The 27,931-nt window shown below is 40.5% G+C and overlaps 4 protein-coding genes across 8 annotated transcripts; all 4 read left to right on the top strand.

The window, feature by feature from the left end:
- Nucleotides 1-706: 706 nt before the first annotated feature.
- On the top strand, nt 707-6,407 carry LOC127790051 (uncharacterized). Of its 5 annotated transcripts, none has more exons than XM_052319322.1 (9): nt 707-985; nt 1,578-1,654; nt 2,421-2,563; nt 2,657-2,703; nt 2,805-2,913; nt 3,117-3,178; nt 3,364-3,478; nt 4,827-4,996; nt 6,264-6,407. In XM_052319322.1, exons 1-8 carry the CDS (start codon nt 818-820, stop codon nt 4,958-4,960), a joined length of 855 nt encoding a protein of 284 aa, XP_052175282.1. In that variant the 5' UTR covers nt 707-817; the 3' UTR covers nt 4,961-4,996; nt 6,264-6,407. The 5 variants fall into 5 exon arrangements, with proteins under 5 accessions (XP_052175282.1, XP_052175274.1, XP_052175289.1 ...); XM_052319314.1 differs by lacking the exon at nt 6,264-6,407 and adding an exon at nt 5,571-5,713; XM_052319329.1 differs by lacking the exon at nt 6,264-6,407 and having other exon boundaries at nt 1,581-1,654; nt 4,827-5,133.
- A 43-nt stretch (nt 6,408-6,450) lies between these two features.
- LOC127790070 (uncharacterized) lies at nt 6,451-6,842 on the top strand. The gene has a single exon (XM_052319346.1). It carries the CDS (start codon nt 6,463-6,465, stop codon nt 6,649-6,651), a length of 189 nt encoding a protein of 62 aa, XP_052175306.1. The 5' UTR covers nt 6,451-6,462; the 3' UTR covers nt 6,652-6,842.
- Nucleotides 6,843-9,545: 2,703 nt separating this feature from the next.
- On the top strand, nt 9,546-10,817 carry LOC127793785 (uncharacterized). The gene is made up of 2 exons (XM_052324513.1): nt 9,546-10,485; nt 10,594-10,817. The coding sequence occupies exons 1-2, from the start codon at nt 9,546-9,548 to the stop codon at nt 10,815-10,817; spliced, it is 1,164 nt and encodes a 387-aa protein (XP_052180473.1).
- Nucleotides 10,818-22,092: 11,275 nt separating this feature from the next.
- LOC127788889 (serine carboxypeptidase-like 18) lies at nt 22,093-27,297 on the top strand. The gene is made up of 14 exons (XM_052317557.1): nt 22,093-22,323; nt 22,433-22,569; nt 23,949-24,025; nt 24,149-24,271; nt 24,526-24,628; nt 24,734-24,771; nt 24,885-24,986; nt 25,573-25,659; nt 25,747-25,908; nt 25,990-26,061; nt 26,142-26,260; nt 26,715-26,828; nt 26,918-26,972; nt 27,080-27,297. Exons 1-14 carry the CDS (start codon nt 22,163-22,165, stop codon nt 27,161-27,163), a joined length of 1,434 nt encoding a protein of 477 aa, XP_052173517.1. The 5' UTR covers nt 22,093-22,162; the 3' UTR covers nt 27,164-27,297.
- Nucleotides 27,298-27,931: the final 634 nt, after the last annotated feature.

The raw sequence follows: 27,931 nt of genomic DNA, 5'->3' as shown, positions 1-27,931 counted from the left end.
GACAAAGCAATGGGTTAAATTAGTGTTAAAAAGAGAGACTTGGATGCTTGCTTGATGGCAAAAGTCCTTGAAGTCATTGTGAGTAACTTTTAAGTTATTATTTTTGTTCGGGTTGGGCTAATTAGGGGACAGGGTGGAGCTCATACCTGTCCGCTTATATTTATTTGTATTAGATAAATGTTATGTTGTTCGATACTAATAACATAATATTTTAGATTGACAATGCTATAAAATTGATAGATTAGCTAATAAAAGATTTAACATATTGATTGTTAAACAATAATTAGTATTAATTATAGCTTTAGTTTCTACAATTTGTTAGGCTGTTTAATGTTAGGAAATATTAGAGATGAAGTAGACAAAATTTAAGGTATAAATTTGATTAAATTTACAGTCTTTCATTTGTTAAATGGGTAAGATAAAATTGTATTAATATAAAATTAGAATATTTTTCAAATCAAAATATAAAATGATTAAGATAAAGATGTCAAATATTTTAAAATTTTTATCAAATTATTTGTTAATTTTTTTAAAATACATTAGGGCATATGATTCATTTTTAGATAAATTTATCCAGATAATTTTAAATAAAAATTCAAGTGACTTATTTTTTTAAAATTATAAAATAAATTTAATAAAAAATATTTTTATTTAAAATGCTTTTTACACCCTCCTTTTTCCACTCCTATTTTCGTTAACAAAGGCTACCCAGAAGTGTAATTATCCATTTCACGACCTTGTTTTCTCCCGCTTTCCTGAACTTCAGTTGCTGAGATTGTCTCAGCGATGCTATGGTTGATCTGCAGGTCGAGCCCCAATGGAAGCCCTATTAGCACGGCCTCGTTTTCCGCACATTCTGAGCCGTCCATGGCTGAAATCGTCGACTCTCCGAGCATTCTCTTCTTTATCAACTCCTCCTAATTACTCCAACCAGTCGCGCGGCGGACTACCTCGCTTCTTCTCCGAAGCCCTCCCTCTCTCCAAGGCACACATTCTCTCTCTCTCTCTCTCTCTCTCTCTCCCTGTACACACACACAAACGCGCACACATGGAAGTTTACGGTTATCGCTTTCTTTATTCAAATTTCCGGCGTGCTTTGTTTTGCATAATCGTGCCAGAGAAATTTTCCGTAGCTGCAGTCTTCATTCTTGGGAACTTCGAATTTGTTCCTCTGGAGTCACTATTATGGATATATGTGATTAGTTGCCTGTTTATTGGCGATGGGAGTTTGATGGCAGATTTCTAGATTCAGTATAATAGTACTTTTAAGTGAGGGATTGACTTTGCGGAACATTACTGAAGTATTTGAACCCAGCATTTTGAGATTGGGGCTTTCAATTTTCCAGAAAGGATGAAATAATCGCTAGAAATGTTGGGATGATTTATTTACTAAATAGGTTCCCTTGATGGGCTCCCCAACTCTATAATGGATCAATTTTGATTCATTTAGTCTATGTTCTACTTCTTGTGCTTTGTCTTGGATTCTGTTGCCTATTAGTTATTTCTTAGCACAAATTTGGAGTTATCCAATGTCCACCAGTTGTCACTACACCTACTTTTTTTTTTTTGTAAGAAAGCAGGGTGGTGTTGTTCGCGTACAAGGTGATGAGTTTTGGCATATGACTAAAGTTCTCAGGTTGGACACAAAAGACAGGTACTGATCAATTCCATAAGTTCTCCGTAAGTGCACTTGGTAGGTATTTGACATTGTATGGTTGCAGCAAATACTGCATCAATATTTTGGTATCAATAAATGCTTGTGTAGAAGGGATTGCATCCATGCCGTTGAAGTAAAGTTATCCTGGAAAGAGTAAATTTATGTAAGATATGAGTGGAACCATTTTAGTGCTACCTAGATTGACTCTAATTTGTCTCTTGCTTTCCTGAGTCCCAGTCTTATTGTGAGACCCTCATTACACCACTAAGGAAAACTGGTTTATTTACAGAGTGTGTGATATAGGGGAACTCCAGTACAGACACAGTGGCATGTTGTTCAATTAAAATTATGCCTTGTAGTGTAATAACGATCCAAAATTGAAAACTTAGTGGTAAAATCTCAGGTATGATGTGAGTTATAAAGGCCTGACAAGATATGACTATAAGCATGGATAATTGACAAGCTAGAATTCATGTAGCCACCTCCACCTAGGAGGATTAAGGCTTTATATATTGTTGTTGTATCTTGTCCCTGAGAAACTAGATGGATATTCATCAAGTCTAGTGTTTTTGCCTTCTAAGGCTGTGTCTAGAGGATATTGCAATTGTGGAAGCTTTAAGCTCAACTTATCTTCTTTATAAAGATATTTATTAAATCTTCGTTTAGGGCCTGATTTACAGAGGTTTACACCATGAAATATATCTAGCTGGTTTGGTTATGAACTTATGATACATTTATGATTTTTCTCATCATGACATGCAAGGGTAGAGCTTTTCAATGGGAAAGGAGGTCTAATTGAAGGATGCATTCAGAGAATTGACCGGACAGGGCTGGATTTTGTGGCACTCGAAGATCCAAAAATGGTTCTGCCTCAGACCACACAGTGGCATGTCTTTGCAGCTTTTGGTGAGCTTTTGATCTAATGAATAAAATGAATGAGTATGAGGGGTTGTGCTCTATAGAATAGGACGTGACATGTTTTAAACCTTTTCCATTCAGGAACTTTAAAGGGTGGTCGAGCTGACTGGCTTGTTGAAAAATGCACGGTTTGTCTTGGATGAATTTGTTGGTGTTATGTTCACAACTCATTTAGTTTTGTTCTAGCTGCAAACTTTATTCCTTTACCCCATCTTTTGTTTGGTCCTAGGAACTAGGTGCTAGTAGTGTAACACCTCTTCTAACAGAACGTTCTCCTTCAATATCAGAAAATCGCGTTGACCGATTGCAACGCGTCATTCTAGCTGCAGCTAAGCAATGTAAGTTATTGGTTCCTTTTTACTTTTCCTTCTGCCTGAAGTCTTTAGACTGATTTGAATCACGGTCTCAACTTTTCAATGTGACTTTGCTTTTAATTTGGAGATCTCCATTAGTCTGCTTGTGGCTGATGTTCAGATGTTGTACGAGTATTTAGCTATAGGTATTTGTTAATTTGTTCTTTGGGCATTGATGTCTCTTGTAGGTCAGCGGCTGCATGAAATGACATTGAAACCCCCAACGACAGTTGATGGCCTTCTATCTACTGTGAGTTACTTCTTCATCCTTGCACATACAAGTGATCAGATTTCCTTAGTATGAAATTTTTTGGTGTTATTTTTTTAACATTAAAAACAAAATTATGGAATATGTTGATAGATTTCCTTAGTATGAAATTTTACTGTGCTTTTGCAGTTCAATCTTTGTGAGACTTATGCTTGTATTATCTGTAGGTTGCCCAGCCAAAGCTATCTTTTGTGGCTGTGGCAGAGGCTACTCCCGTTTTTAGGGCACTGAGTTCCTTCACAAAAGAGGCGAGTGGGTCAATAATAGTCGGACCGGAAGGCGGTTAGTACATATGAATTCTCCTCACCCTTTCCCACTCTTGAATGTCCCTCATCACTTAACTTTTTACCTAAATAGTCATATTTTCAAGCACAACCTTTGTTTATTTGATTTTTTTTGGGGTGCATAATGTTCAATGAGTATATACAATGCCGGTTGCATTTAGATTCAATTCAAAGTGGGAAGACTTAACATAAGAGTTTATGCAAAACTAAAGTGACAAAGGTATTGCAACTCTTAACCTCATCAGGTGGGGTCGGGTTCCTGGATTCTAGACCTCACAGAGTTTCTATCAGTGGCCATATTCTCTTATGAGGCTATATATCCTATCGCCATGTCTAAGGTTTTCCAGCCAAGTTTTATTTGGTCGTCTTGTTCCTGTTTTGCTACAAATTTCCTCTATTATTAGAGTTGCGTCTACAAAGCATCAGGGATGCAGTAGTTTTTCACCAAAAGAGAACACATAGCTTAAATTGTTGCAAATTCATCTCAAAATGGATAAATTTTAAAGCCATTACAATTGGCCCTGAGGTTCTGTTTTCCTAACTTGTTCTATGTTACTCCCCCTTTAAAGAGAGGGAGCAGCCACTGTTGTTTGACTGATGCCAATTTTAAAGTCCATCCTAGTAGACAAAGAAAAAGATGCAGTAATTGAAAGTTCAATTTTCGTCCAATCATATTCGATGGCAGAATATCCATTTACTGAATGCGAGGAAACAAAGCATATGATCAACAAATCCAAAACATGATTTCAAATAATGAGAGCATTTCAAAGAATAAGAATCAGCTTCAATGACTGTATGTATAAGGTCAACTTGAACTAGTAATTAAGAAACTATAGTATAAACATAATCATATGCTCTCAAATTGATGCACAATCCTAAGACTTAGTTGCAAAGAACTGACCTGTAGTGTTGCAGTTAAAAATCGCAGCACGCACTCTTCCCAAACGGCCTTGGAACATTGTCTCGGTAGTACATTCATTTGCCAACCCTATTTGACATTGTGGCGTTCCCCTGTTTGCCATTGCTATTATTTTCTGCTTCCGTATCAATTTATATATCCACATATGAAAAAGGACAAATTTGCCCTAGGTTGTACTTGAGTTTGAGCATTTAAATTAGGCAACTTTGATTATTGAAATACTAATTCAGCTTAATTAAAGGGTGATTCTTCTAAATTTATAAAATGAACTGAACTCTTCTTGATTGCTTGGATTGAATTGTTGAACTTATTAAAAAAAAGAAGTACATGTTGAATCAAGAAAGTTCGCTGTTTCCACCTTAGATTGTAGATTTTGAGAATCAACAGATGTTCTCAATTAATAAGATTGGTAATTGGGCCTTTACAGACTTCACCAAGAAAGAGTTGGATTTAATCATAGAAGCAGGTGCCTGTTCAGTGGGTCTGGGGCTGCATCGCCTACGAGTTGAAACTGCGACAATAGCACTTTTGGCGACCTTAATGTTGTGGTCCGACTCTTAATAACCAGTGACTTCTTAATTGTACCCAGAACCGGAGGTGAGCCTTGCTCTTGCATCTCTTACTTGGTTTACAGTCTCTGTTTGTTTGAATGCTTTTGGTTTGGATGCTTTAGACGCCTTATGCATTCTCAGAACAATATATTAATTATACAAGGCATATATTAAATTAGATTAGATTGGATTGCTTCCCTCTGGCCTCTGGTTTTCAAATTAGGAAAACTTAAAACTTGTAGTACGGCACGAAATTGTTGTATTTTACCTTTTTCAGTCACCTTTTGTTGCATCTTTAATGAACCGGTAACGTTTCTCTTACGACAACTTTTCATGTGTCGTAGTCAAAGTCGGGAAGTCCGCATGATTGGATTCGGATTCGGATTCGGATTCGGATTCGGATTCCTCCTCACATGCACTTGTCTGGAATTATTTAACTATGGAATTTGCAGATAAAAACAGCTGGTTTAATAAGAAGCTTTTCGCCAAACACTTGAAAAAAATTAAAACGAATAAAAAAACTGTTTTAAAACTTTGAATTATTAGTTTTGAACTTTAAACCTACTACTTGAAATCATTGGCTGATGTAGTTGAAAGAAAATCTGTGGTTTTATTTGCAGTTTTAGTTGAAAATTAATTAAAGATTGTTGATTCAAACAACAATTCCATAATGACATGCTATGTTGTGGCGCCAGTAGCTGCTTGCTGTGCTCTAAAAAGGATGATATGTTGGTGAGATTTGGATGTTATTTTAATTCATATTATTATTTAAATTGAAAATATCCATCTAAGTAGCAAAATAATTTCTAAAATTGCTTAATAAATTATTTCTTTTCATTTTGATTTATCAAAAGATATTTTTAACATTTTTATTGAGTTGGTCTTGGTGTTTCTTGTACAAATCTAAAAAAAAAAAAAGTATTAGGGTTGAGTTGTGACAAAATATTTGTTAATTTTATAACTAAAACATATTTTAACATTTGATGTTTTAAAAAATCAATATTATTTATTTTTTTAAAAAAATCACGAAACATCTATTTTTGATTTGTTTCAATTTGTAGTATAATAATAATAAAGTTAAAACATTATAAAAATAAAATTCTTAATAGATTTCAGTATTCAATAAAAAAAGTAATTAAAATTCAAAATATGCCACCCATAATAATTCTAAAATTCTGAACGATAGTAACTAAATGAAAATGAGGCTTTGATTTGTTTACTCTTATCATTGTAAAGAAAATTTTGTTAGCGGTTACACAAAAATAAAAATTAATGGAGGGTGGCATTACCCCGTAAAATGTCCCACAATGAAGGGCTTTTGTTAAGAACTCCCACGTTTAAAACGCCAAGCAACGGTAGCAGGCCTGAGAAGAGAAGAGAGAACGGGGTGAGGGAGATACAGATCCATAGATGATACAACTAGTATAGTTGCTCCGCATCGCGTTCCTTGTTTTTAGCCAAAGCATATTCGAAATCCCATCTCTGCGAGAGCCTGGGGTAAGCGTCGACGAAATGGCGAACCAGTTGGAGAGCTTGGTGGAATCGATCAAGTCGAAGGTGCGGTCGCTGAAGCAGAGGAACTCGAAGAAGAAGAAGAAACTGTACGCGCGGATGGACAAGAGCGCCAGCGCCAAGGCCCGCGATCTCATCGACAAGACTCTCAAGGTTGCCGATCGCCCTGGCAAGCGTACCATTTCCTAATTCCAATTTCAGTTTTCATCTCCCCTCTCTCTCTCTCTCTCTCTCTCTCTCTCTGAATCTAATGATGTATTGTCTGTGTAGATGTAGCGGATGGCCGATTCTGCGTTTCGCGTTTTGGAACCGTTCGGCCATCGATTTGATAAACATACCGACGATTATGTGATGTTGATCGATTTTGTTTTGTTTTCTAATGTTATCAATTATCATGAGAAAATAATTTTATGAATTGCCGCCGCCTAGTTTAATTTTGTAATCATCTCTATACAATCGTTTAAGAAAAATAAAAAATTTCAAAAAAAAAATAATAAATAATCGGTAGTTTTAATTCTCCAATTTAATAAATTGGGCAGGGGCAGAACCAAATTTAAAATTTTTAATTTAAATTCGAATTAACGATCGAATATTCGTCACAGAAAGCAGCATTGGATTTTAAGAAAAAACACAAAAAAAGAAGAAGAAAGAAAGCAAGCATTGGTGTTAGTAAAAAGAGAAATGGTGCCCCCACCCGTAGTCATAAAACACAAAGAGAGAATAACACGAGCATCAGTGGTTTGAATTATTGTGGTACTTTAGAAGTCAAAATCATTATTAAAAGATAATATTAACTAGAAAATAATAATAAGACTAAAAGATAAATTATTTATGTAAAGGCAAAATCATGGTGCACCTTGTTATTCTTTTGAGAATTTAGATTGCACGACGTAAAGGTAAAATTTACAGAGAGAATAATTTATTTTTTAAAATTTATTTAAATAAATATATATATATATAAATTATGATTACACCTAAATTTATTCATCGGATAAATTAGGAGGAAATGTCACTCTTCGGAGAAGTCATCGTCTAAATTTATTAGATGGTAACTTCTTCGCTTTTGTAGTTACTTGACAGTGCCTCCGTGCATGCACGCCGGGACAAGGTTACACGTCATGTGTTCCACACATGGACGGTGATCAGCTCCATTGTTTGGAAATTAAATTTAAGTTTTTATCAGACTCTTGCCGTGATACCCCCCCCCAATATCCACGGTGGACACCTACGTGGGTCCCACTTTTTCTCCGTTGTGTCCATCCAGAGAGGGACTTATTGATTTAGAGATTATTTTAAATTTTTTACATTTAAAAATATTGTTCTGTAACTAAATATTCTAATTGTTCATAATAGTCTGTCCATAAAACTCAAATCTTTTAATAATCTCTAGGGAGAGTGAAGCTCTTTTCATGGCTTTAAGGAGCTTATTTTTTTATTAAAATATTATGATGTCATTCTAAATTAAAATAAAAAAAAAAAGTTTAGAACGTAAATTGTTCTATGAGAGCTTTTGGTATATCAGCCTTAATTAAGCCTGGGGTGGGGGAGGGGGGCACTGGGTCTCATGCCTGCCCCTTAATTATTGGCAATTAATATGTTATCTGATGCGATGCGGGCAAGAGATTAATTTACATTGATATGTATCCTGATTTGTTGCTTATTATGAGCTTCATTTTCAGTTCATCAATTGACATGACCAATTAACGGTATGACCAATTAATGGGAAGATCTCATGAAGCCTCGTGAATCTGAGCAAGAGGATGCTGAACCGAACGGTGCACATTTGTTGTTGTGTAAGAGCAAGAAGTTACGAGCTCATGTGCATGCTTGATGGATGCCATCAAAGAAAGCAATATTGTGTGCATTTGACTTGGAACAAATATTCAATGGTATCACAAATGTATTGTATATTTTTCTGGGTAATAAGATGAAAATATATTTATGGTGTTACAATTAAGTAAAAAGAAATAATTATTTATACTTATTGTTAAATAGAAAAACAAAAAGACAACAGAGCTATTGAGACAAAATTAATTGGTAGGTGATGTGGCATCACCTGAAATTATCATAATATCCCTACGCACCAATAGTCTTACTCGTCATTTGGATCGCTTGAGAAACTAACACGTGGCAAGTCAACAATCCGGAGCGAAGTCTAAAAAATTCGGCTCGGGCCGCAAGACACGTTCCAACTTGACCGAGATCCTCGGGAGTCGTGCCCCCGTTCATCAAGGGTTTATCCCGGGTACCCCATAACGGGTCTGCATATAAAGGACAAGAGTCCTCACCAGGTAGGCCCAAGTTCTACAGCTCTTACCTTTATTACGACTTGTATTTACTCTACTAATTTGAGCGTCGGAGTCCACCTCGGGGGACCCTCGCCCCGCCACTCCGTTGTCTTGTAGGTCCTATCACCGAGGTCCGACATCGCCAAGTTCGAGGTCCGATTCCCGAGATCCATTCGCAGAGGTGGCACGTGGTGGTCGGTCCCAAAAATCATCATCATTTGGCGCCCATCGTGGGGCCGACGTCCAGCCTCGCCAGCCTCTTCTTTCCCTACCTCGCGCTTCGGACTTCAACTCCTTACCTCGGACCTCGGTCTTTCCACAAGTATCACACGACTTTCGCTTCTGGCCACAATTAACTACATAGCTCTCCGCAGGGATGTGACTCGTAGCCAAGTTGGTGCTAATATAGAGGCCCCACCACAAGGGGATAATCCACTACCTCCGACCAATCCAATACCAGAGGACCGACTCACTAGGTTGGAGAATCAGGTCCAACAGTTAACTGAGTTGTTGACTGGTTATTTACACCAGAATGAACAACCCCGTCCACATGTGCCCTCTCAACGGGCGGAGTACCAGTCACCTCCTCCTACTCGGGAGCCTCGTCAATCCCGTCAGTCGGGCTAGGAAATCCACCCCTCTGAGGCGGCGGGATCTACTTCTTCCCCCTCACAAGGAGGAGGAACTTCGTAGGAGAGGCGATTGCGTTTCCTGGAGAGACAAGTCCAGGAGCTCAAAAAGGGAAAGGAAGAGCTGCCCCACCTCGGCTCTAACCAACCCTTGAGCAAAGGCATCATGTCAGAGGTTCCACCAGAAAGGTTTCGTATCCCATCCATCAAGCTCTATGATGGAAGCACCGACCCCTATGATCACGTAGAACTTTTCTCCTCTCACATGTTGGTGCAATTGGGATCTGACGCGATGTGGTGCCGAGCATTCTCGGCTACTTTGGGAGGTCATGCCCGGACTTGGTACTCCTGCCTTCCCCATCGTTCCATCAACAGCTGGGAAGAGCTGAAGACCTATTTCCTAGCCCATTACGCTCACTTGAAGCGGCACTGGAAGTCTTCCATGGCTCTGGTGAACATTAAGCAAAATCAGGGTGAATCCTTAAGGGATTTCGTGGCTAGGTTCAATGAGGAGGCGTTGAGCATTGACGAGTTTGATCAGCGGATCGCAATGATGGCTCTCCAAAATGGCTTGAGGGCTGGACCATTCGCTCAGTCCTTGGCCAAGACTCCACCTCGTACTTTTACAGAGGCCCTTACACGGGCTAACAAGTACATCAACGCTGAAGAGGTGATGAAGGTAAAGCGGGTTGAACAACCAGACAAGAAAGAAAGAGAAAAGGAGAAGAAAAAGCCGGTGGTGGAACAGAAGACGGACTATCGCCCATCCCGAGCTCCTGATCGCCTAAGTTTTGGGGGTGCACATGGAAACCTTGTGGGTTACATTCCCCTCAATGCTAGTCGAGCAGAGATTCTCTTGGCACTAGAGGATAAGAATTGTTTGCGACGTCCTCCCCCGCTGAAGTCTCCACCTAACACTCGAAGCAAAAAGAAGTATTGTCGCTTCCATCGCGACCACGACCATGAGACAGAGAACTGCATCCAATTAAAAGAAAAGATACAGGAGCTTATCAACCGGGGTTACCTCCAGGATTTCGTTAGTCGAGGAGGTGTGAACTCAGGCAGGATGGAATCCCAGCCGGAGCAAAGAAGGAAGTCTCCTACTCGTGATCACTTTCAAGAGCGAAGCTGAACACCGCCCCAGAGAGAAGGAAAACAACCCGCCGATGAGGGATGACAGAAGTTTATCTTGTACACGTTGGCGGCGGAAACAGTTCCAGGGCCTCACTCAACTGCTCCCAAGAGCGTGGTAAAAGAGAAGGTGGTCATCGCGTTCTCCGAAGAGGATCTTCCGAGCTACCCCAACTATTCAGATCCGTTGGTGATCACTGCTCAAGTAGGAGAGTGGGAGATGAGGCGAATCCTCGTGGACCTGGGTAGCTCTTCGGAGATTCTTTACAAGAGGGCATTCCTAGGGATGGGGTTCACTCTCGATTAGCTGAGGCCAGTTCGTGTCCCCTTGGTGGGTTTTGATGGAATGGTGATTCATTCTGAGGGGTTGATCCGGCTACCCCTGACGGTCGGTAGTGGCTCTCATAAATCCCAGGTGACGTTAGATTTTTTGGTTGCTGATGTGCCCTCAGCATACAATATGATCCTTGGTAGGTCCGAGCTTAGTGCTCTGAGGGCGGTACCAAGCACATATCACATGGTGTTGAAATTCCCTACTCCATGAGGGATTGGCAAGGTAAGAAGGACCAACGGCAGGCTAGGGAATGCTATGTAGCCTCTTTGAGTGCTACTATAGCCAAGGGGTCAGAGTCAGACTCAAGGCTGAACCAGGATGCTATCCCTCAAGACAGTCAGGGCCAGATGGAGACGAAACAGGGAAAAGCCTTAAGTATAGGAGCAGGTCAGAGATCGGTAAGGGGGGAGGGACAGAGTTCTGTCGCTCCTCCCATGGTGGTTACCAGTTTCATCTTGGAAGGTCCGGAGGAACCCAAGACCTCAGAGCCGGTGGATGAGCTCGAGGAAGTCTTGCTAGGGGAAGAGCCCGATCGGACAGTGCGGATTAGTTCCAAGTTACAGGAGCCCTTGCGGTCCGAGGTCCTTTCACTCTTGCGCCGGTATCAAGACGTGTTCGCCTGGTCTACACTGGATATGTCGGGGATAGACTCGGCTGTCATGACCCATCGCTTGGGACTCTACCCTGATTATGTGCCGGTGAGGCAAAGGAAGAGGAAGTTTGCCCCAGAGTGGGCTAAAGCTATAGAGGCTGAGGTGGAAAATCTTATGAAGGCTAATCATATTCGGGAGGTCGACTATCCAGAGTGGTTAGCCAACGTGGTCCTTGTTTCTAAGGGGTCGGAAAAATGGAGGCTTTGTATTGATTTTAAAGATCTTAATAAGGCCTGCCCGAATGACAGTTACCCTCTGCCCAAGATTGACGCGTTGATTGACAGAACAACGGGATGTCAGCTGATGAGTTTCTTGGATGCATTCCAGGGGTACCACCAAATACCATTACACCCTGAGGATCAGGAAAAGACTGTCTTTCATCACAGATAGGGCCACCTATTGTTATCAAGTTATGCCCTTTGGGTTGAAGAACGCCGGAGCTACATATCAGAGGTTAGTCAACAAGCTGTTCAAGGCTCAGCTCGGTCGAAACATGGAGGCTTACGTTGATGATATGTTGGTCAAGAGTCTCTTGGCTGAGCAGCATCCAAACGACTTGGAGGAGTGCCTCCAGACCTTGCGCTAGTATCAGATGAAGCTTAACCCGGCTAAGTGTGCATTCGGGGTGACAGTTGGTAAATTCTTGGGGTTCATGGTGCATTACCGGGGGATTGAGGCTAACCTCTCGAAGATAAAAGCCATTCTCGAGATGCCTCCTCCTCGTAGTATCAAGGAGGTGCAGAGACTAATCGGGAGGATAGTGGCGTTAGGGAGGTTCTTGGCAAGATCTGCGGAGAGGCAATTGCCATTTTTTAAGGCCTTGACTCTGGTCCAGAATTTTGCATGGACAGAGGAGTGCCATGAGGCGTTTAAGCAGCTGAAACAGTGTCTGGTCTCCCCCCCGGTCCTAGCTAAGCCACAGCCAGGAGAGTCACTATACATTTATCTGGCTGCCTCGGATGAGGCCGTCATTTCGATTTTGGTACGGGAGGAGGACAAAGTTCAAAAGCCGGTCTATTATGTGAGCAAGAGATTGGCTGGAGCTGAGATTCATTACACTCCAACAAAAAAGTTGGCCTATGCCCTAATCATCTTCGCTCGAAAGTTGAGACCCTACTTCGAGGCACACCATGTTATCGTCCTATCAAGTCAGCCATTGAGGCATGTGTTGGGAAAGCCGGACTTGTCAGGGAGGATGCTCAAGTGGGCAGTGGAGCTAAGTGCCTTCGACATCGACTATCGACCTCGGCCGGCCATCAAAGCACAGGCTCTTGCTGACTTTATCGTGGAGGGCACCCTACCAGTAGAAGCAGACGAAGGGGTTTCCCAGACTTGGACTCTCTCTGTGGATGGCAGCTCCAGTGTCAGAGGCAGTGGTGCTGGATTATTGCTCCACTTCGAGTTCAACGCCTCTAACAATGAGGGTGAGTATGAGGCGCTCATTACCGGGCTCAGACTAGCAGAACAGATGGGAGTCAGGGATTTGGAGGTATATTCTGACTCGAACTTGATTGTACAACAGGTCACAGGGGAGTTTGAGGCCCGGGAGGACGCCATGGCCCAATACTTAGCAATAGCCAAGGATCTTATGGTGCGGTTTCAAGCGATGAAAATCAATCATGTCCCACGTGCGTAGAATGCAGTGGCGGATGCTCTCTCGAGGATAGCTGCTTCTTCCTTCCCCAGGAATTCCCGAACTGTCTACATGGAGTCGTTGCCTCAGAGGAGCATAGAGACAGAAGCAGAGTAGCTTTGCGTAGATGGGGTAGAAAATTGGATGGATTCGATTGTAGCACATATAACCAATGGATGGCTACCAGAGGAGGAACAAGAGAGTCGAAAACTCAAGCGTCAAGTTGCCAAGTTTCTTCTGATCGGATCAGACCTTTACAAGAAATCCTTCACTTAGCCGCTGCTGAAATGCGTTGGGCTCGTCGAGGCCGACTACATCTTAAGGGAAATCCACGAGGGGATTTGCGGCAGTCATATCGGGGCTCGGTCTCTTTCCCAGAAGGCACTTCGGTAGGGGTATTATTGGCCAACAATGATAAGCGACGCTGTGCAGTTGGTCCGGACCTGTGAGAGATGCCAAAAAACTTCCAATCTAGTTCATACCTCGGCAATTGAACTTACCCACCTGGCTTCACCTTGTCCATTTGCCAGGTGGGGAGTGGATATCCTCGGGCCCTTCCCGCTAGCGGCTGGACAGAACAAGTACCTGATAGTGGCCATCGACTACTTTACTAAGTGGGTGGAGGCCGAGCATTTGGCAACTATTACAGGCCGGAGGGTAAAATAATTCCTCTGGAAATCCATCATCTGCCGGTTCGGCATTCCAAGGGTAATAATAACGGATAATGACACCCAATTCGAGGATCGATCAGTGCAAGACTGGTGCCGCAAATTGGGGATTAAGCAGCATTTTACCTCGGTGGCCCATCCTCAAGCTAATGGGCAGGTGGAGCTGACAAACAGGACCATTCTGCAAGGACTCCGAGCTTGAGTTGAGAAGGCGGACGGCCGATGCGTAGATGAGCTCCCCAATATACTATGGTCCTATCGAACCACGCCACGAATGGCTACAGGAGAATGCCCTTTTACATTGTGTTATGGCTCGGAGGCTCTTATCCCGGTCGAGATTGGGGTGATGAGCTACCGAGTGGAGCATTTCGACCCGGAAGTTAACGAGCAAGGGCTAAGGTGCAACTTGGATATAATGGATGAGCTCCGAGACCTGGCACGAATTCGATAAGCCGCGTATAACCAGCGCATTGCTAGGTACTACAATCGACGAGTCCACGTTAGGAGTTTCATGCCAGGAGATCTTGTGTTGTGATGGTTCGACGTGAGTCATTCTCGGGATACGAATAAACTAACTCCGAATTGGGAAGGACCGTATCGAGTGGTGGAATCCTTAAGTCCGGGGGCATATTGACTAGAGGACATGGAAGGCAAGCCCTTGAAGCATACTTGGAATGTACTTAAGAAAGTTTTATCAATGAGCAAGGGAATTCCCTGAACCTCTTTGTACTCTTTTTATGACTAATGCGAGACTTCGAATGCAAGACTTCGAAACCTTTCCACCTAATAGCAATTTCAAAAAAGACAACACTTCGCCAAAAAGAAATCTAAGGGTCACGAGCCCTAGGCCGTCCTCAAAGGTAGACTAATGGCCACGAAAAAATTCTAGCCTAACATCCCCCTCCGTAAGGGAGTGGCTAAAATCCAAGGGTCACGAGCCCTAGGCCGTCCTCAAAAGTGGACTAATGGCCACGAAAAAATTCTAACCTAACATCCCCCTCCACAAGGGAGTGGCTAAAATCCAAGGGTCACGAGCCCTAGGCCGTCCTCAAAAGGAGACTAATGGCCACGGAAAAACCCTAACTCAACACCCTTCTCCGTGAGGGAGGGGCTAAAATCCAAGGGTCACGAATCCTAGGCTGTTCTCAAAGATGGACTAAGGGCCACGGAAAAACTCAAACCCAACCCCTCCTCCGCGAGGGAGTGGCTAAAATCTAAGGGTCACGAGCCCTAGGCTGTTCCCAAAGGCGGACTAATGGCCAAGGAAAAGTTACAGCATAACACCGTCCTGTTTGTCGACATCAAGAGAGTCGGGGGTCGGAGAAACCCTCCTCGACTATGAAATGGATCGGGGTTCAACTAGTGTCTTGACCCATATGTCCACAATCAAGAAATGAGGAGTCAAAATGGGATGGCATTGCATAAAAGTACGATGGTCCAATACATGGTGATAAATGAAGTACAAAAAACCCTAGCTAGAAAAAAGAAGAAAAAAAACTCAAGCATGAGGCGGAGCATCGTCACCGTCAGCCATCTCCGAGTCCTCCATCTTGGCCATGATTTCTTCAACAGACCGGACATTAGACATATCCAAGTCCGGATGTACGCGGAGCACCTCAGTCGCATGGGTCTGAAATCCCTTAGTCCAAGCTTCCTGCAAATTCTGCTGGATGAACTCCTCCACCTCATGAAGTTTGATGGGTTCAGCATACTTGCGCTCGTACCTACGAATGATTGAATTCGCCTGGGATAACTTTGAGCTCGCCTGGGATAGCTCCGCCTCAAGCTCCCGAATGCGTTGGTCCAAGGATTGCCGCTCGGAGGACAACTCGTCCAAGTTCTTCCTCTAGCTCTCTAATAAGTCGTCCCTCTCCTGCAACTGGGTGTCCAGCTCCAAGGTTTTCCGGGAAGTTTGGGAAAAACGTCCAGAAAAGTCTGAAATTAGCGTGACCACCTGTAATGAATAAGACAAGTAAGGGAAACACAGCTAAGGCGGAAAAGTGTTGATAAAGTAGAGGGAATTACCTGAGCCAAATGCTTGCACAAGGCAGCCTCCACTGCCTCCGAGGACTGTTCAGCTAACATTTGACGGTCGGTGGGGGTGGTGAAGTGGTGAATCATGCGTCTCGCCACTTGACTATGCCGACTAAGGTCGTTTTCCTTCACACCCCAGTCAGGAATATAGTCTGGATAGTGTGGGGGGGGGGGACTTGGGGGCTAGCATGGGCTGTCTCGGAGGCTGGGATGTCCTCTTCCTCCAAGTGCGGCTAGGCTCCCCTTCCTCAGTTGGGGGGGATCCAAGGCGACATTTTCCCTCGTAGGAGCAGGGGCACCCTCATCCTCTGCGGGTCTTCTTTTGTTCTTCCCCCAGATAAAAACGGTACTCACCATTTCAGCTGCAAAGGCAAAGACAAGACATCAGTGGCAAGAAAAATAACAAGTCAAAAAGTATGAAAATAGGGGAAAATGACTACCCAAAGTGACATCGGGCTCGGAGCAAGTGTAAGTGGATAAACCCTCCAAGTACAATGTACGGTCACATATCAAGGCCCGAGTGCTGATGGGGTTCAACTCCCTCAAGATCTGAATATTATGAAGCTTGCCCCGCGTGATCCCGCGACTACGGACTTTTGAGGGCTGGAAAGCCCACTTGACTGACACCCTAAAGCTGACCCCCTCGTCTTTCAAGCCAGCAAAGAAAAATCTACTTTTTCATCCTTTTACCGAGGTGGGGTTATCAACTATGAACTGACGCTGATTGAGGGGAGAAAAGGCGAACCAAGGTTCGATTTTACTAATGGGGATTACCTTGAACATCTGAAAGAAGAGTTGGGCGGTAGGCTCAACGTCTCGAGCTCGACAACAGAGAACGAAGGTAATTAGGCACCTCCACCCATTGGGAGTCAGCTGAGAGGGACATAACTCCACGACAGAGAATACCTCAACTACGGGGGCCGTAAGGGGAAACCTGAGGCCGTCAACGAGGGTTTGCTCGTACACGGTGATACAACCATAGGGGGCCTGGTGAGCCCTTAAACCTCGGGTTTCACTGTACCAATACTCATCATGAATAAGGTGATATTTTCTAAGGAGGGGAAACAACTCTCTCTCGGTTATGGTAGAGTGGTCCATGGTCAGATCCTCGGGTAAGTTTTCTAGGTTGGGATCACTACTCACATGGGACTCCGAAGAGGGATGAGGTGAAACTCTTTCGGGTCTCCTAAGTTTTTCAGGCCTACGAAAGGGGCCATGAGAGGGACTGGATAACTTGATATTCGATTTCTCGCTACTAGAGCTAGTTTTGGAGGCTTCAGACTCAGAGGAATAAGAGGAGGAAGACATGCTAAAATTACGAATAAAAATAGCCAAGAAGAGACCACTGACCAGGAGAATGAAGTCAGAGATCAGGGAAGGAAAACCACAACTAGGCTCGAGTCTAAGGGAGCTCAGCAAGCACGGTTTAGCCCGGGAAATCTCGAACTACGCCTGCAACAAAGAAAGGCCAAAGAAACAGGTCAGTCAAATTAAGCCTTATTTTGAAGCCTATTTTGTTATTATTAACAAAATATAATAAATATAATGGGAGGGGGGAAAGCCCAAGGGTCGGCCATGGCCGACCCAATGCTCACCCATATATATGTATTTATATATATACATATTAAAAAATAAAAATTGTTATCATTAAAAATAAAATAATAATAATAATAATAATAATAATAATAATAATAATGGGAAGGGGGAAAGCCCAAGGGTCGGCCATGGCCGACCCAATCCTCACCCACATATATGTATTTATATATATATATTAATAAAAAAAAAAAAAAAAACAGAAAGTGGGGGGTCTCCCCAAAAGGAGGCCGACCTCCCTGGCCTTGGCCGACCTCGGCCAGGCCGAGCCAAGCGCTCAGCCATGGCCGAGCTTGGCCAGAGGCCAAGCCTTGGCTCGGCCAGGCAGGCCTATACCTGGCTGAGGAAGAAGATAGATTTTTTTTTTAAAAAAAAAAAAACAAAGAAGAAAAACACAAGCAGTAAAAGTAAAAAAAAATCAAAGCAAAGGAGGGAGGGAAATGCTAACCTCAAAGGATTGGGAGCTTGTCTTGAAGTGATGAGTGTGGGGTGGGACCTTAAGGTTTATATAGAGGGGCCCAAGACCTCCAACCAAACACCCCTGAAAACTTCAAAACAGCGAATGTTTCCCTCCAACCAAAGACCCCTTGTAATTTTAAGGTAATAATCTTACTCGCCACGTGGATCGCTTGAGAAACTGACACGTGGCAAGTCAACAATCCGGAGTGGAGCCCGAGAAATCTGGCCCGGGCCGCAAGACCCGTTCCAACTTGATCGAGATCCTCGGGAGTCATGCCCCCGCTCATCACGGGTTTATCCCGGGTACCCCATAACGGGTCTGCATATAAAGGACAAGAGTCCTCACCAGGTAGGTCCAAGTTCTACAGCTCTTACATTTATTACGACTCGCATTTACTCTACTGATTTGAGCGTCGGAGTCCATCCCGGGAGACCCTAGCCCCGCCATTCTGTTGTCTTGTAGGTCCTATCACCGAGGTCCAACATCGCCAAGTCCGAGGTCCGATTCCCGAGGTCCATTCGCAGAGGTGGCACCTGGTGGTCGGTCCCAAAAACCATCATCAGTAGGCTATAAGAATAATGATTTTTATTGGTCTCTGGATCGAACTAGCCCAATCCCATTCTCGGCCCTCAGCATTAGCCTAGCCCTGGCCTTGTGCTAGTCTACAGCAATATCATTGCAATTGCATGTTGGATACTCCAACGTTCGCTCAAGATTTTATCCTCATTAACAGCAGATCTCATCTTCATTAATGGCGGATCACATTCACATTAATGAGAGTCTCATCGGCATCATGCCACGATCAGGGAGTCCCGTCGACACCGGATATCCAGTCATATCACTCTACAAACGCACGATACATGCAAGAAGGCTTATCCTTCTTCTATATATAAGTCAACTATCACCAGAGCCAAGACATGTTTTTTTCTAACCTACTGATATTTTGTTATTTTACCCTCTTACTTACTTGAGAGTTAGAGCACTTACAGGTGCCAACCAACCTCCAAAGTTCATTTCTCGTCATTGTAATCTCACATCCGACCACCTCCCTTATGAGCCGAAAGAGAGAGTTTCATTTGCACTATTAGTTTATAGAGGTTGTCTTAGGCGGTGGCTCCCATTTCTTCCGATAATTCTTTGAAATATGCCCAAGTTGATTGCAATTGTAGCATACCACATCCCTTGGTACAGCTAAAACGCCTTAGTTGCATCGCTTTTGTTCTTCCGACACTTGCTTGAGACGTGTCATGTTTCCCCACAATTGTAGCAAACAATAGGTCTGTGCGAGCATTTCTTGCTCGGATGCCTACTCTTGCACATAAGCCACTGCTTGCCCTTTTATATTTTCCCGTTGCAAGGTCTCAGATGTGGATTCGTCTTCTGCACTTGTCCTTCATTTGGCACCATTGTCGCGTTCACACCTCTTAGTTCTGTCACCCTTATCATGCTCTCTTTAGCCATAATTGCCTTAAATATTACGTTAGCATATGCTCTCTTTATTCTCTTTGTTTCTTATTTTTCAATTCCAATAGTCTATTTTAGAAAAAATCATCTCTAACAAATAGGATGAGTTAATATTACTCAAATCCTCACATATCTTGACAAGGTATAGCTTACCATAAAACATTAAATCTAACATGCCCCAAGTCAGGAAGTAAACTCAAAATCTTTCATTAATATTTTCAAAATGCATCACATTATAGTTTTGATTTTATAAAATCTGCAAAATTATATCTTTCCAACACTAATGTGTAATATTTCACGTTAAAACTCAATATTTGTAGTTTGGATTATAAAATACTAGTTGATAAACTCTCTCGCTCCTATGACTCTTTGGGATCCTCATTAGGATTATTGTCCTCCCTCGAATCTATCTCAAGGTACTCCTCATCATTGGAGTTTATCCTGGAACCCATGTTGGATCGTCCTCTTCTTTTCCTTAGGCTCTTCTTCCTCAAGCTTCGTCTATAACACCTCAACGTGGGTCCTTTTATTAGCTTGAGATTGCACCTCGACCTTGCCATTATTGGTGTCACCCCTATCTCGATTGGAGTGATAAGAGATAATCACATGAGTTGGGCTCTCCAATAGTAGAAGGTCTCAAAGTCTCGTCGTGTATCCCAAGTAGGTTTGGTAGTGGCTCTAGTGATGTACATTCTCGAAAACAACCTCCAACTCTCTCATTTGGTTGATGACATACTGCACCTGTATGTCCATCCTAGCATGAGTAGGTGTTTTCTTTTCTTATCTTTCGCTTAGTCAAACTCTTATCCTAGCATGAGTAGGTGTACTAGATGATTTCCTCCTGTGCCTCGTATAAGGTTGGCATCTTGTCACTGGGGACAATAAAAATCTAGGCCAAAAGTTTAGAAAAAGAAAAAATTGCATCAGCGAGCAATTTAAAATTTTAAACTCTACCACACGAGTTCTTATTCCTATATCAACGACTTCACGTAGACACTTTTACACCTTAAAGTCAAAGATTAGCCTCTGCACTCTAACCTTTATGGTTTCAAGCTCCTTCGGCATTTCCTTGATGAATGTATCTTTAGATTGACTCTGATACTAGATGATAAACTTTTATATTTAAAGTCTGTCTCCATGTTATAATTTGAAGATATTTTTTAAACATTTTTCATAAAGGCTTTTCGCCAACCCTTATAATTTATATCTTTCTTCTAAAATCTTCATTCGCTTGATTTTTTATTTCTATTATTATTATTTTTTAAATTCACTAAAGATTATTTTTTTACGCAACATTTAAGAAAATTTACCTCTTGTGGTCTCGACTTTTTACTTAAACTCTTATATTTGGTTTACTTCGTCAAGGCAGAATTTTTGTGTGCGCACTTATTTTCAGAGATTGAATCCAATTTAATTCATAACTAGTATTAAGGAGTCTAAATTTTCAATTCATTCATAAATATAGAATTTAAAAAAAAAAGAAGAAATAATTTTTTTTTGAACATTTCAATTAGAAATCTTTAGAAATTCTTAAAATAATTTTATAAGTCATTACACTCAATATATGGACATAAAAGTTGTCCATCTCAACAAAAATAAAATGATGTGTCTTAAATGAAAATTTAGTTTGTTCAACAAGATTGGCATGCTTGATAGAGTTGATATAGTCAAAATAAGACTTATTCTTGCTTCGAGTATGTCACATAAAAATATACATAATATCTACAAAATATAGCATGCCACCAAAATAATGATGCTTCCAAAATTTATCTTCAATAACTTCAGTTTCCTTCAAACTACTTATTTTACCTAAGATGTTTGAATATTATAGAGAATAAATCCAAATTAGAAAATGAATTTTTTAAATGAGAAATTCTCTTAAAAAATAAAACCTTTGTATAAAATATGTATGAAAGAAAATACAAATTTATATTTCGTGATGTCATTTGTGATAATGTGGCATTCTTCCAAATGTTTTTTTAGTTGACCCCCTAAGCGAAGCTTTTCGACCATGTCACCTCAAGCCTAAGTGATGTAAAATAAAATAATATCACTATACATAACATTAACACAAATAAAAAATTAAATAGAATACATTTTCAAAATCAATTCCTCATATAATATGAAAAAGCCATGAAATAACTATTTATGTGTGCAAAAACCTCATGTTGGGATTTCTTAAGTGAAGATTTTGCTTACTCTTCCAACTTTCCTTTGTTCGTATTGGCGAAAACTTTTTCTTTTGCCTTATCTCCTCTCTTTCCCTTTTTCTCCTTCTTTCGCACACTTGAATTTCTCTTCTTCTAAAAATTGAAGATTAGACCATTTTTATAATTTTTATTTATATTCAACACACCGTCCTATTTTATCTCTTGAGATAAAATTTTAATTTTTTTTTAATTTGATGAAAAATTTTAATCCCTTGCTATTTAAAATAGGGATCAAAATCATTTTTGAAGGGTTTCCTCCAAGACACCCTTTTTGTGTAATAAAAATAAATAAATAAATAAATAAATAAATAAATATATATATATATATATATAAAAGAGGGAAGAGAGAAAAAAATAAAAAACAAGAAAAAGGGGAATAGGGGTACGGGTTTGGCGGTTTGCGGTGGGCAGTTTGGTGCGTAACGTCCCTTTGGAGAGGGGCTTACGTCCTTGACTGGTAATTTTATTTTTTTTATATATTATATATTTAATGATATATATATAGTATTTTCAACTCATTTTTATCAATTAGATCATCCTCATTGACTCTATTAATTAGCTCTCAGAATACTCTCTTCGAGGCAGAGGCAGAGGCAGAGGCAGATGGCGCTCAAGAGCGGCTGCCGAGTTATGAATAATTTGGTGCATTTACTTCTTCTATCAGTATTGGGAATAGTTTTCGGGGCAAAACCGGCGCTCAGCGGCCAGATTGTCCAGTATTTGCCTGGGTTTGATGGCGAACTTCCTTTCAAGCTTGAGACTGGGTAAAGCCCTTTCCCTTTTTTATTTTAATCTATTTGCTGGCTTGCTTTGAGCTGAAAGCTGGCGTTGTGGCTTATGTGTTTGATTGTTTGCTTGACTGTGATTTCTCAGATACATTAACGTGGATGAATCTGAGTTGTTCTATTATTTCATTGAGTCAGAAGGCGACCCACAAGGGGATCCCCTTTTTCTTTGGCTTACTGGCGGCCCTGGCTGTACTGCTTTCAGCGGTCTCATCTATGAAGTTGGTATTGTTTCTTTCTCCCGTTACTTGTCCTTTTTTATTGGAACTAAAAAAAGAAGAAAAGAAACAGAAAAGAAAACGGCTTTACACTCTTATGCCAGATTGTAGGTCACATTATAGAGTGGTCTGTAATGCTATCCAAAAGAGAAATGATTTTTGGCTACTAAATTCCCTATTGTGGACTTAGGTTGCTATTTTTTGTGGTGATCTCTGTTAGTCATCTTTACTTGTTTGCCCTATGGCCAGATCCTTTTGCTTTCCAGTTTGGCGTGTTCTTGTTCACTTGTTACGGTTTGCTCAATTCACCAATGGATTTCCGTGCTATTAAGCCCTCATATGATGAGGATGTTACTACCCCAAGGATGACTTATCTTCTCACTTATGGTGCTGTGCTTATGAGAATGTATAGAAATGGCAGGATTATGCTAACTTTGAGAATAAAAAGGTTGAGATTTATACTTTGCTTACAGAAACTAGAGATCTTTGAATGAAACATTTGTTGTAGCGCAATGATTCTGACCAATTAAGTGCAGTTTCCATAAATAAGGGACTGTCATTTGTTAGTCAACCTTGGACCAAGGCTGGATTGGAACTCATAAATATCAATGAGAATGATGATTTTATGAAGTTAAAAATGGCAGGAGACTACTCTGGGTATAATTCTTAGTATTGGTTTGATTCCTCTTCTTCTATATTGAACTTTGATTCAGATAATAAAAAAAAAAAAAAAAATTAGGAAAAGGTTAATGTTTGATTGGGTAAAATTCATTGTTCAATAAATTAATACTGTTCAAGCTTGTTATAAGGCTTGTTGGGGATCTATTGCTTGACTTGATCAATTGCTGGTCTTTTGTTGCTCAAGCTGAATGTTGCAGCTTCAATTTCTAAATGTTTCAAAATTTTATCAGTTTAATTAGGCAATTTTGGTTTTTTCCTTCCTCATCCTCACATTCTTGCTTTGGCTTCAACAGTTATGCTTTCTCAAATCAGCTTCATCACTCAGTAGTGCACAGGGGCATCAAATTAATGAAATTATCAGCTAGCTCATGCATATACGTGCGTCTATACACTAACTTTTTATATTTGAGTAGTTTTTAGCTTCTTGTGTAGCTTGTTTGTACAACCCTTAGGTAGGGTGAATTTGTAGTAGGAGTCTAAAGTACCCTGGCACAAGCCAGCTTGTCCTTGTGTGGCAAATGGGAACCTCCAAAAGATTCACATATTTATTGACCAATCTCAAGTTTGAATCCTAATCTGTGTTATTAATTTGCATCTTCTCAAAATCTAATTTCTTGGCTTTTTGATGCCTATATCTGTGGCTTTCCCAAGTAAGAGAGAATGAGTACTTCTAACAGGTTGAATGCCTTAATTTTTTTCGTGTAGGTCCAATGGAGTACGACGTAGAAACCTACACCGGAGGATTACCAAAACTGAGATATTATCCCTATGGATGGACAAAGGTGAAATACCTCATATTGTATTTCATTGTTTGCATGTTTTCTGCATTTAATTATTTATTGGTTTCTTTCCCCCACCGGGTGGGGTGTTTTTAATTGATAACAAACTTATGCATAATTATGCAGAGTGCTAGCATGATATTTCTTGATTCACCTGTGGGTACTGGTTTCTCCTATGCAAGAACTCTGGAAGGTTGGGCTTCATCGGACATGAAATCAGTTGAACAAGCCTATCAGTTCCTAAGGAAGGTGATGAGTTAGATAAGGAAAAAGCAAGTCCCTTACTGTTTTCAATGGCATTGCCATGTCTTTCGAACTTGAAAAATGCTATTCTAGTAGAATTTTGATGGAGACATCATATAGGATGATATCACGGTAGAATATAGGACACTTTCATGGTTAATTTATTTCGAAAAGATGGAATTCAAGTGTTTTCAATTTATATAGAAATTACTAATGAAAATTGGTTTGTTAATTCACTTATTTCTCTGACTATGATGCAGTGGTTGGTTGAACACCCTCAATATCTTGCAGTTCAACTATATATTGCTGGTGATTCTTATGCAGGAAAAATAGTCCCATTGATCACTAAGAAGATAATGGACGGTATTGTGTTTTCATCACAGCTACTTATTAACATGCAGTTGCTTAGATAATAAATCTTCCTTTCATTTTTATCTGATGCTTGGTGTTTGGTTTGTGGACTTTCAGGTAACAAAGACAAAGCTGAGCAATTTTTGAATGTCAAAGTACTAACTAAAACACATAGATGGCTTTCAGTTTAAATTGTTTTGTTAATTTAACTTTTTGCTGCCTTTCTTTTTTGGGTGCTATAAATCCATGATTTTAATAATGTTGCCAGGGATATTTGGTTGGGTCTCCGCGTACTGATCTCCTTACTGAAGAGAACTCAAAAGTAGAACTTTTTCATCGGTTGGCACTTATATCAGATGAGATCTATGAGGTGACTCATAATCTTCCATTGTAAAAAGTCATTTACTTTCTATTCTTTTCTTGTGTGTGGGAGTTATCTCAGCTGGTAACAGGAATATACTGATACTAAATAAAGATTTCACTGATGGGGCAAGATTTAATATTGCTGGTTGGGGTTTACCAATAGCATCATTAATTGCAGTTGAAGCAAGCCCCACAAAATATTACATGGTTTGACACAACCTGCCTGCATCCATAGGCAAGGGAGATAATTTCACCATATTGAAAGGAAAAACTACAAATATCATACAATCTCAAAATAGTCCCAAAAACTCGCACCAATATCCTAGGCCCAAAATCATTTTTCATGTACTGACTTTCTGGTCTGTCAAAAATTCTCTCTTTTTTTCTCACTGCATTTTTTTTCTCTCAATCTCACTCGTCCCTACCACACTACAATACATACTAGATCACTCAATTTGTAATGAATAGATTCCATTACTTATTACTGTATCATCATGAGTTGCACTGAATTTCCATGTGTTTCTGCCAAATGTATACTGTAAATGTTACTGTTCTTAAGCACGTGCTAATTGTAGAGGTATTTGCTTTTCCAGAATCTTAAAAAAAGTTGCAATGACAGTTATGTGACAGTAGATCCATCCAACACACAGTGCTTAGCTGCTCTTCAAGATTTGAAGAAGGTTGGAGGGATTTTCTTGTGAAGAAATGGTACAAATCAAGGTTATGGCATTCAAGTTCAGCAGGCTTACAATTTGTTGAATTTGCAGTGTGTCAAAGATCTGTCAACCAGGGATTTTCTGGAGCCAAATTGTGAACTATCATCCAATGATCTTGCAGATGTCTTGGACCGAAGATCTGTTACAGAAGGTTCTTTGGACTCAGAGTTCCTTCTACCACCAATGTCAATGGCTGCAATTTCTTATTGCACTGTAATCTCTTTCTCTCTTTCTCAATGCTGCAATGCATGGTAATTTCTTACTTGGTTAGCTAATTTTACTTCTTTGACACAGGCTTTTAGTATTACACACAACAAAATATGGGCAAATGATGAGAGTGTTCAAGAAGCACTGCATGTTCGAAAGGTATTTCTTCAAAATATGTTAATACATGCGATAATGGCAAGATATTTTGCTTGTTATTTGATTTTGATGATAACAATCAGGAAACCGTACGGCATTGGGAGAGATGCAACAATAGCTTATTGTACACCAAGGATATAAAGAATGTCGTTCCTGTTCATAAAGAACTCAGTGGATTAGACTTGGAAGTACTTGTAGAGAGGTCAGTATACACGCTCAGACTCATAAGCGCTCTGTTGAGCAGGGCCATCATGATTTCAGAAGTTCTCATACTAGGGAGGCAAAAGCATTGAATTCAAAAACTTAGGCGCTGTGTGATGGGTGATTATATCCTTTGCCAATTGCCACTGTAGGAGCCTGCCAGTTTGACCATAACGGAACTTCACCATCCTCTCACAGCTGGCTCTTGTGAAATTTATATCTTTGTTAATCTAGTGTCGTTTTTTCTCGAAACAATGAGTTTGATTGAATATGTGAAGAATGTTCCAGTCCTGTGGTTATACACAAGACTAACTAACTACACTAGTGACGAGCACCCTCATCTCAATATTCTCGGCAGTGAATTGTGTTCTAGGATGGACCTAATGAAGTTAACTTGGCTTTCTGTGAGTATTATTTGAACTTTCCTCACAAACAGTTTTTTCTCTTTCCCACAGTGGTGATCATGACATAGCTGTTCCATATATTGGTACTTTGAAATGGATAAAGTCTCTCAATTTGTCTGTAGTTGATGGTTGGAGGCCATGGCATGTGGACAATCAAGTCGCAGGGTGGGTTTCTCTTTCCCTCTTTCTTTCTATCATAATTTTGCAGCACTTGAAGTTAGCAAGAATTCGAACGTTTCTGTTTCATGATGCAGGTACACGACCAAGTATTCGGAGAAAGGGTATCATTTGACTTTTGCAACTGTAAAGGCAAGGGAAAAGAAAAGAAAAAACTATTAAAAACCCTTTTTATTATTTGAAATCAAGTTCGAGCTTATATAGAATTTATAAAATCTGTTATCTTGTGCTTTGTACAGGGCGCAGGTCACCCAGCCCCGGAGTTCTATCGCAGAGAGTGCTTTTACTTGTTTGATCGTTGGATTAAACATAAAACTATCTAAAAGGCTTAAAGATCGTTTTGTTTTCTTTCTTTCGCTATGTAAACACGAATGTTTATGTGATACCATGCATGCATCTTGTGAAAACTTCAATCTTAGTAGAAAAATAATTATGGAAGGTTACAAAAATTCTTGCACACTGGAGTATTTTACTGTATAGCACTAGCCTTGAAAGGAAGTGGGGGTGGGGGGCATTTAGATTTATTGGGATTGCAATTTCAATTTGAAACTGAAGAAACGTACTGGCCTTTCAAAGCTGGGTACCAACTAAAAGTCAGAATGTCAATCGTCATGCGTATTAATTTGGATAGTTTTGTTTGGTAGGAGCCTCTTGCAAGCGAACTGAAGTTTCAATGGACGCCCTTGGCGTTACCCACAATGTGATATGATTATCAAGAAGTTTTTTTTTTTTATTGAGGAAGAAGTGTACAACAAAAGGGTCACCAGGGTACGTTATCATGGATTACTTTTTGCTGTATTTTGATTTTTGACCCATTTTAACCGGTTTTAAGATGATTTTTCTTTAATAATATTACTACTAGTTATCTTAAAATTGTGGACCATTTGGTGTGGAATTAATTTTTAGGGCCAGAAGGTAGGGAGACGACACATTACCACATGGGTCCATGCATTAATGTGCACTCCCATCCCAATTCCCATGTGGGAATTCACCTTGATATTGATGTCCGCAAATAGACAACTCACAAATAGTTAACTTTATTTGTGGTTATTAATTTCTATTTTTTTATGGAAGGATGGATAATAATACAT

The sequence above is a fragment of the Diospyros lotus genome, chromosome 1, assembly GCF_014633365.1.
Source record: "Diospyros lotus cultivar Yz01 chromosome 1, ASM1463336v1, whole genome shotgun sequence".
In the NCBI taxonomy this organism is placed as follows: domain Eukaryota; kingdom Viridiplantae; phylum Streptophyta; class Magnoliopsida; order Ericales; family Ebenaceae; genus Diospyros; species Diospyros lotus.
Note: the sequence above shows the minus strand (reverse complement) of the source record. Positions and strands in the feature narration are given on the sequence as shown.

What these genes read in the sequence shown, in the direction of transcription:
- LOC127790051 (XM_052319322.1), top strand. Translation starts at nt 818, where the DNA reads ATGGAAGCCCTATTAGCACGGCCTCGTTTTCCGCACATTCTGAGCCGT. An exon ending in AAGCCCTCCCTCTCTCCAAG is followed by an intron (nt 986 to 1,577) that starts GCACACATTCTC and finishes TTTGTAAGAAAG; the next exon opens with CAGGGTGGTGTTGTTCGCGT. An exon ending in AGGTTGGACACAAAAGACAG is followed by an intron (nt 1,655 to 2,420) that starts GTACTGATCAAT and finishes ATGACATGCAAG; the next exon opens with GGTAGAGCTTTTCAATGGGA.
- LOC127790070 (XM_052319346.1), top strand. Translation starts at nt 6,463, where the DNA reads ATGGCGAACCAGTTGGAGAGCTTGGTGGAATCGATCAAGTCGAAGGTG.
- LOC127793785 (XM_052324513.1), top strand. Translation starts at nt 9,546, where the DNA reads ATGTCAGAGGTTCCACCAGAAAGGTTTCGTATCCCATCCATCAAGCTC. An exon ending in AAGAAGGAAGTCTCCTACTC is followed by an intron (nt 10,486 to 10,593) that starts GTGATCACTTTC and finishes CGGCGGAAACAG; the next exon opens with TTCCAGGGCCTCACTCAACT.
- LOC127788889 (XM_052317557.1), top strand. Translation starts at nt 22,163, where the DNA reads ATGGCGCTCAAGAGCGGCTGCCGAGTTATGAATAATTTGGTGCATTTA. An exon ending in GTGGACAATCAAGTCGCAGG is followed by an intron (nt 26,829 to 26,917) that starts GTGGGTTTCTCT and finishes TTCATGATGCAG; the next exon opens with GTACACGACCAAGTATTCGG. An exon ending in TGACTTTTGCAACTGTAAAG is followed by an intron (nt 26,973 to 27,079) that starts GCAAGGGAAAAG and finishes TGCTTTGTACAG; the next exon opens with GGCGCAGGTCACCCAGCCCC.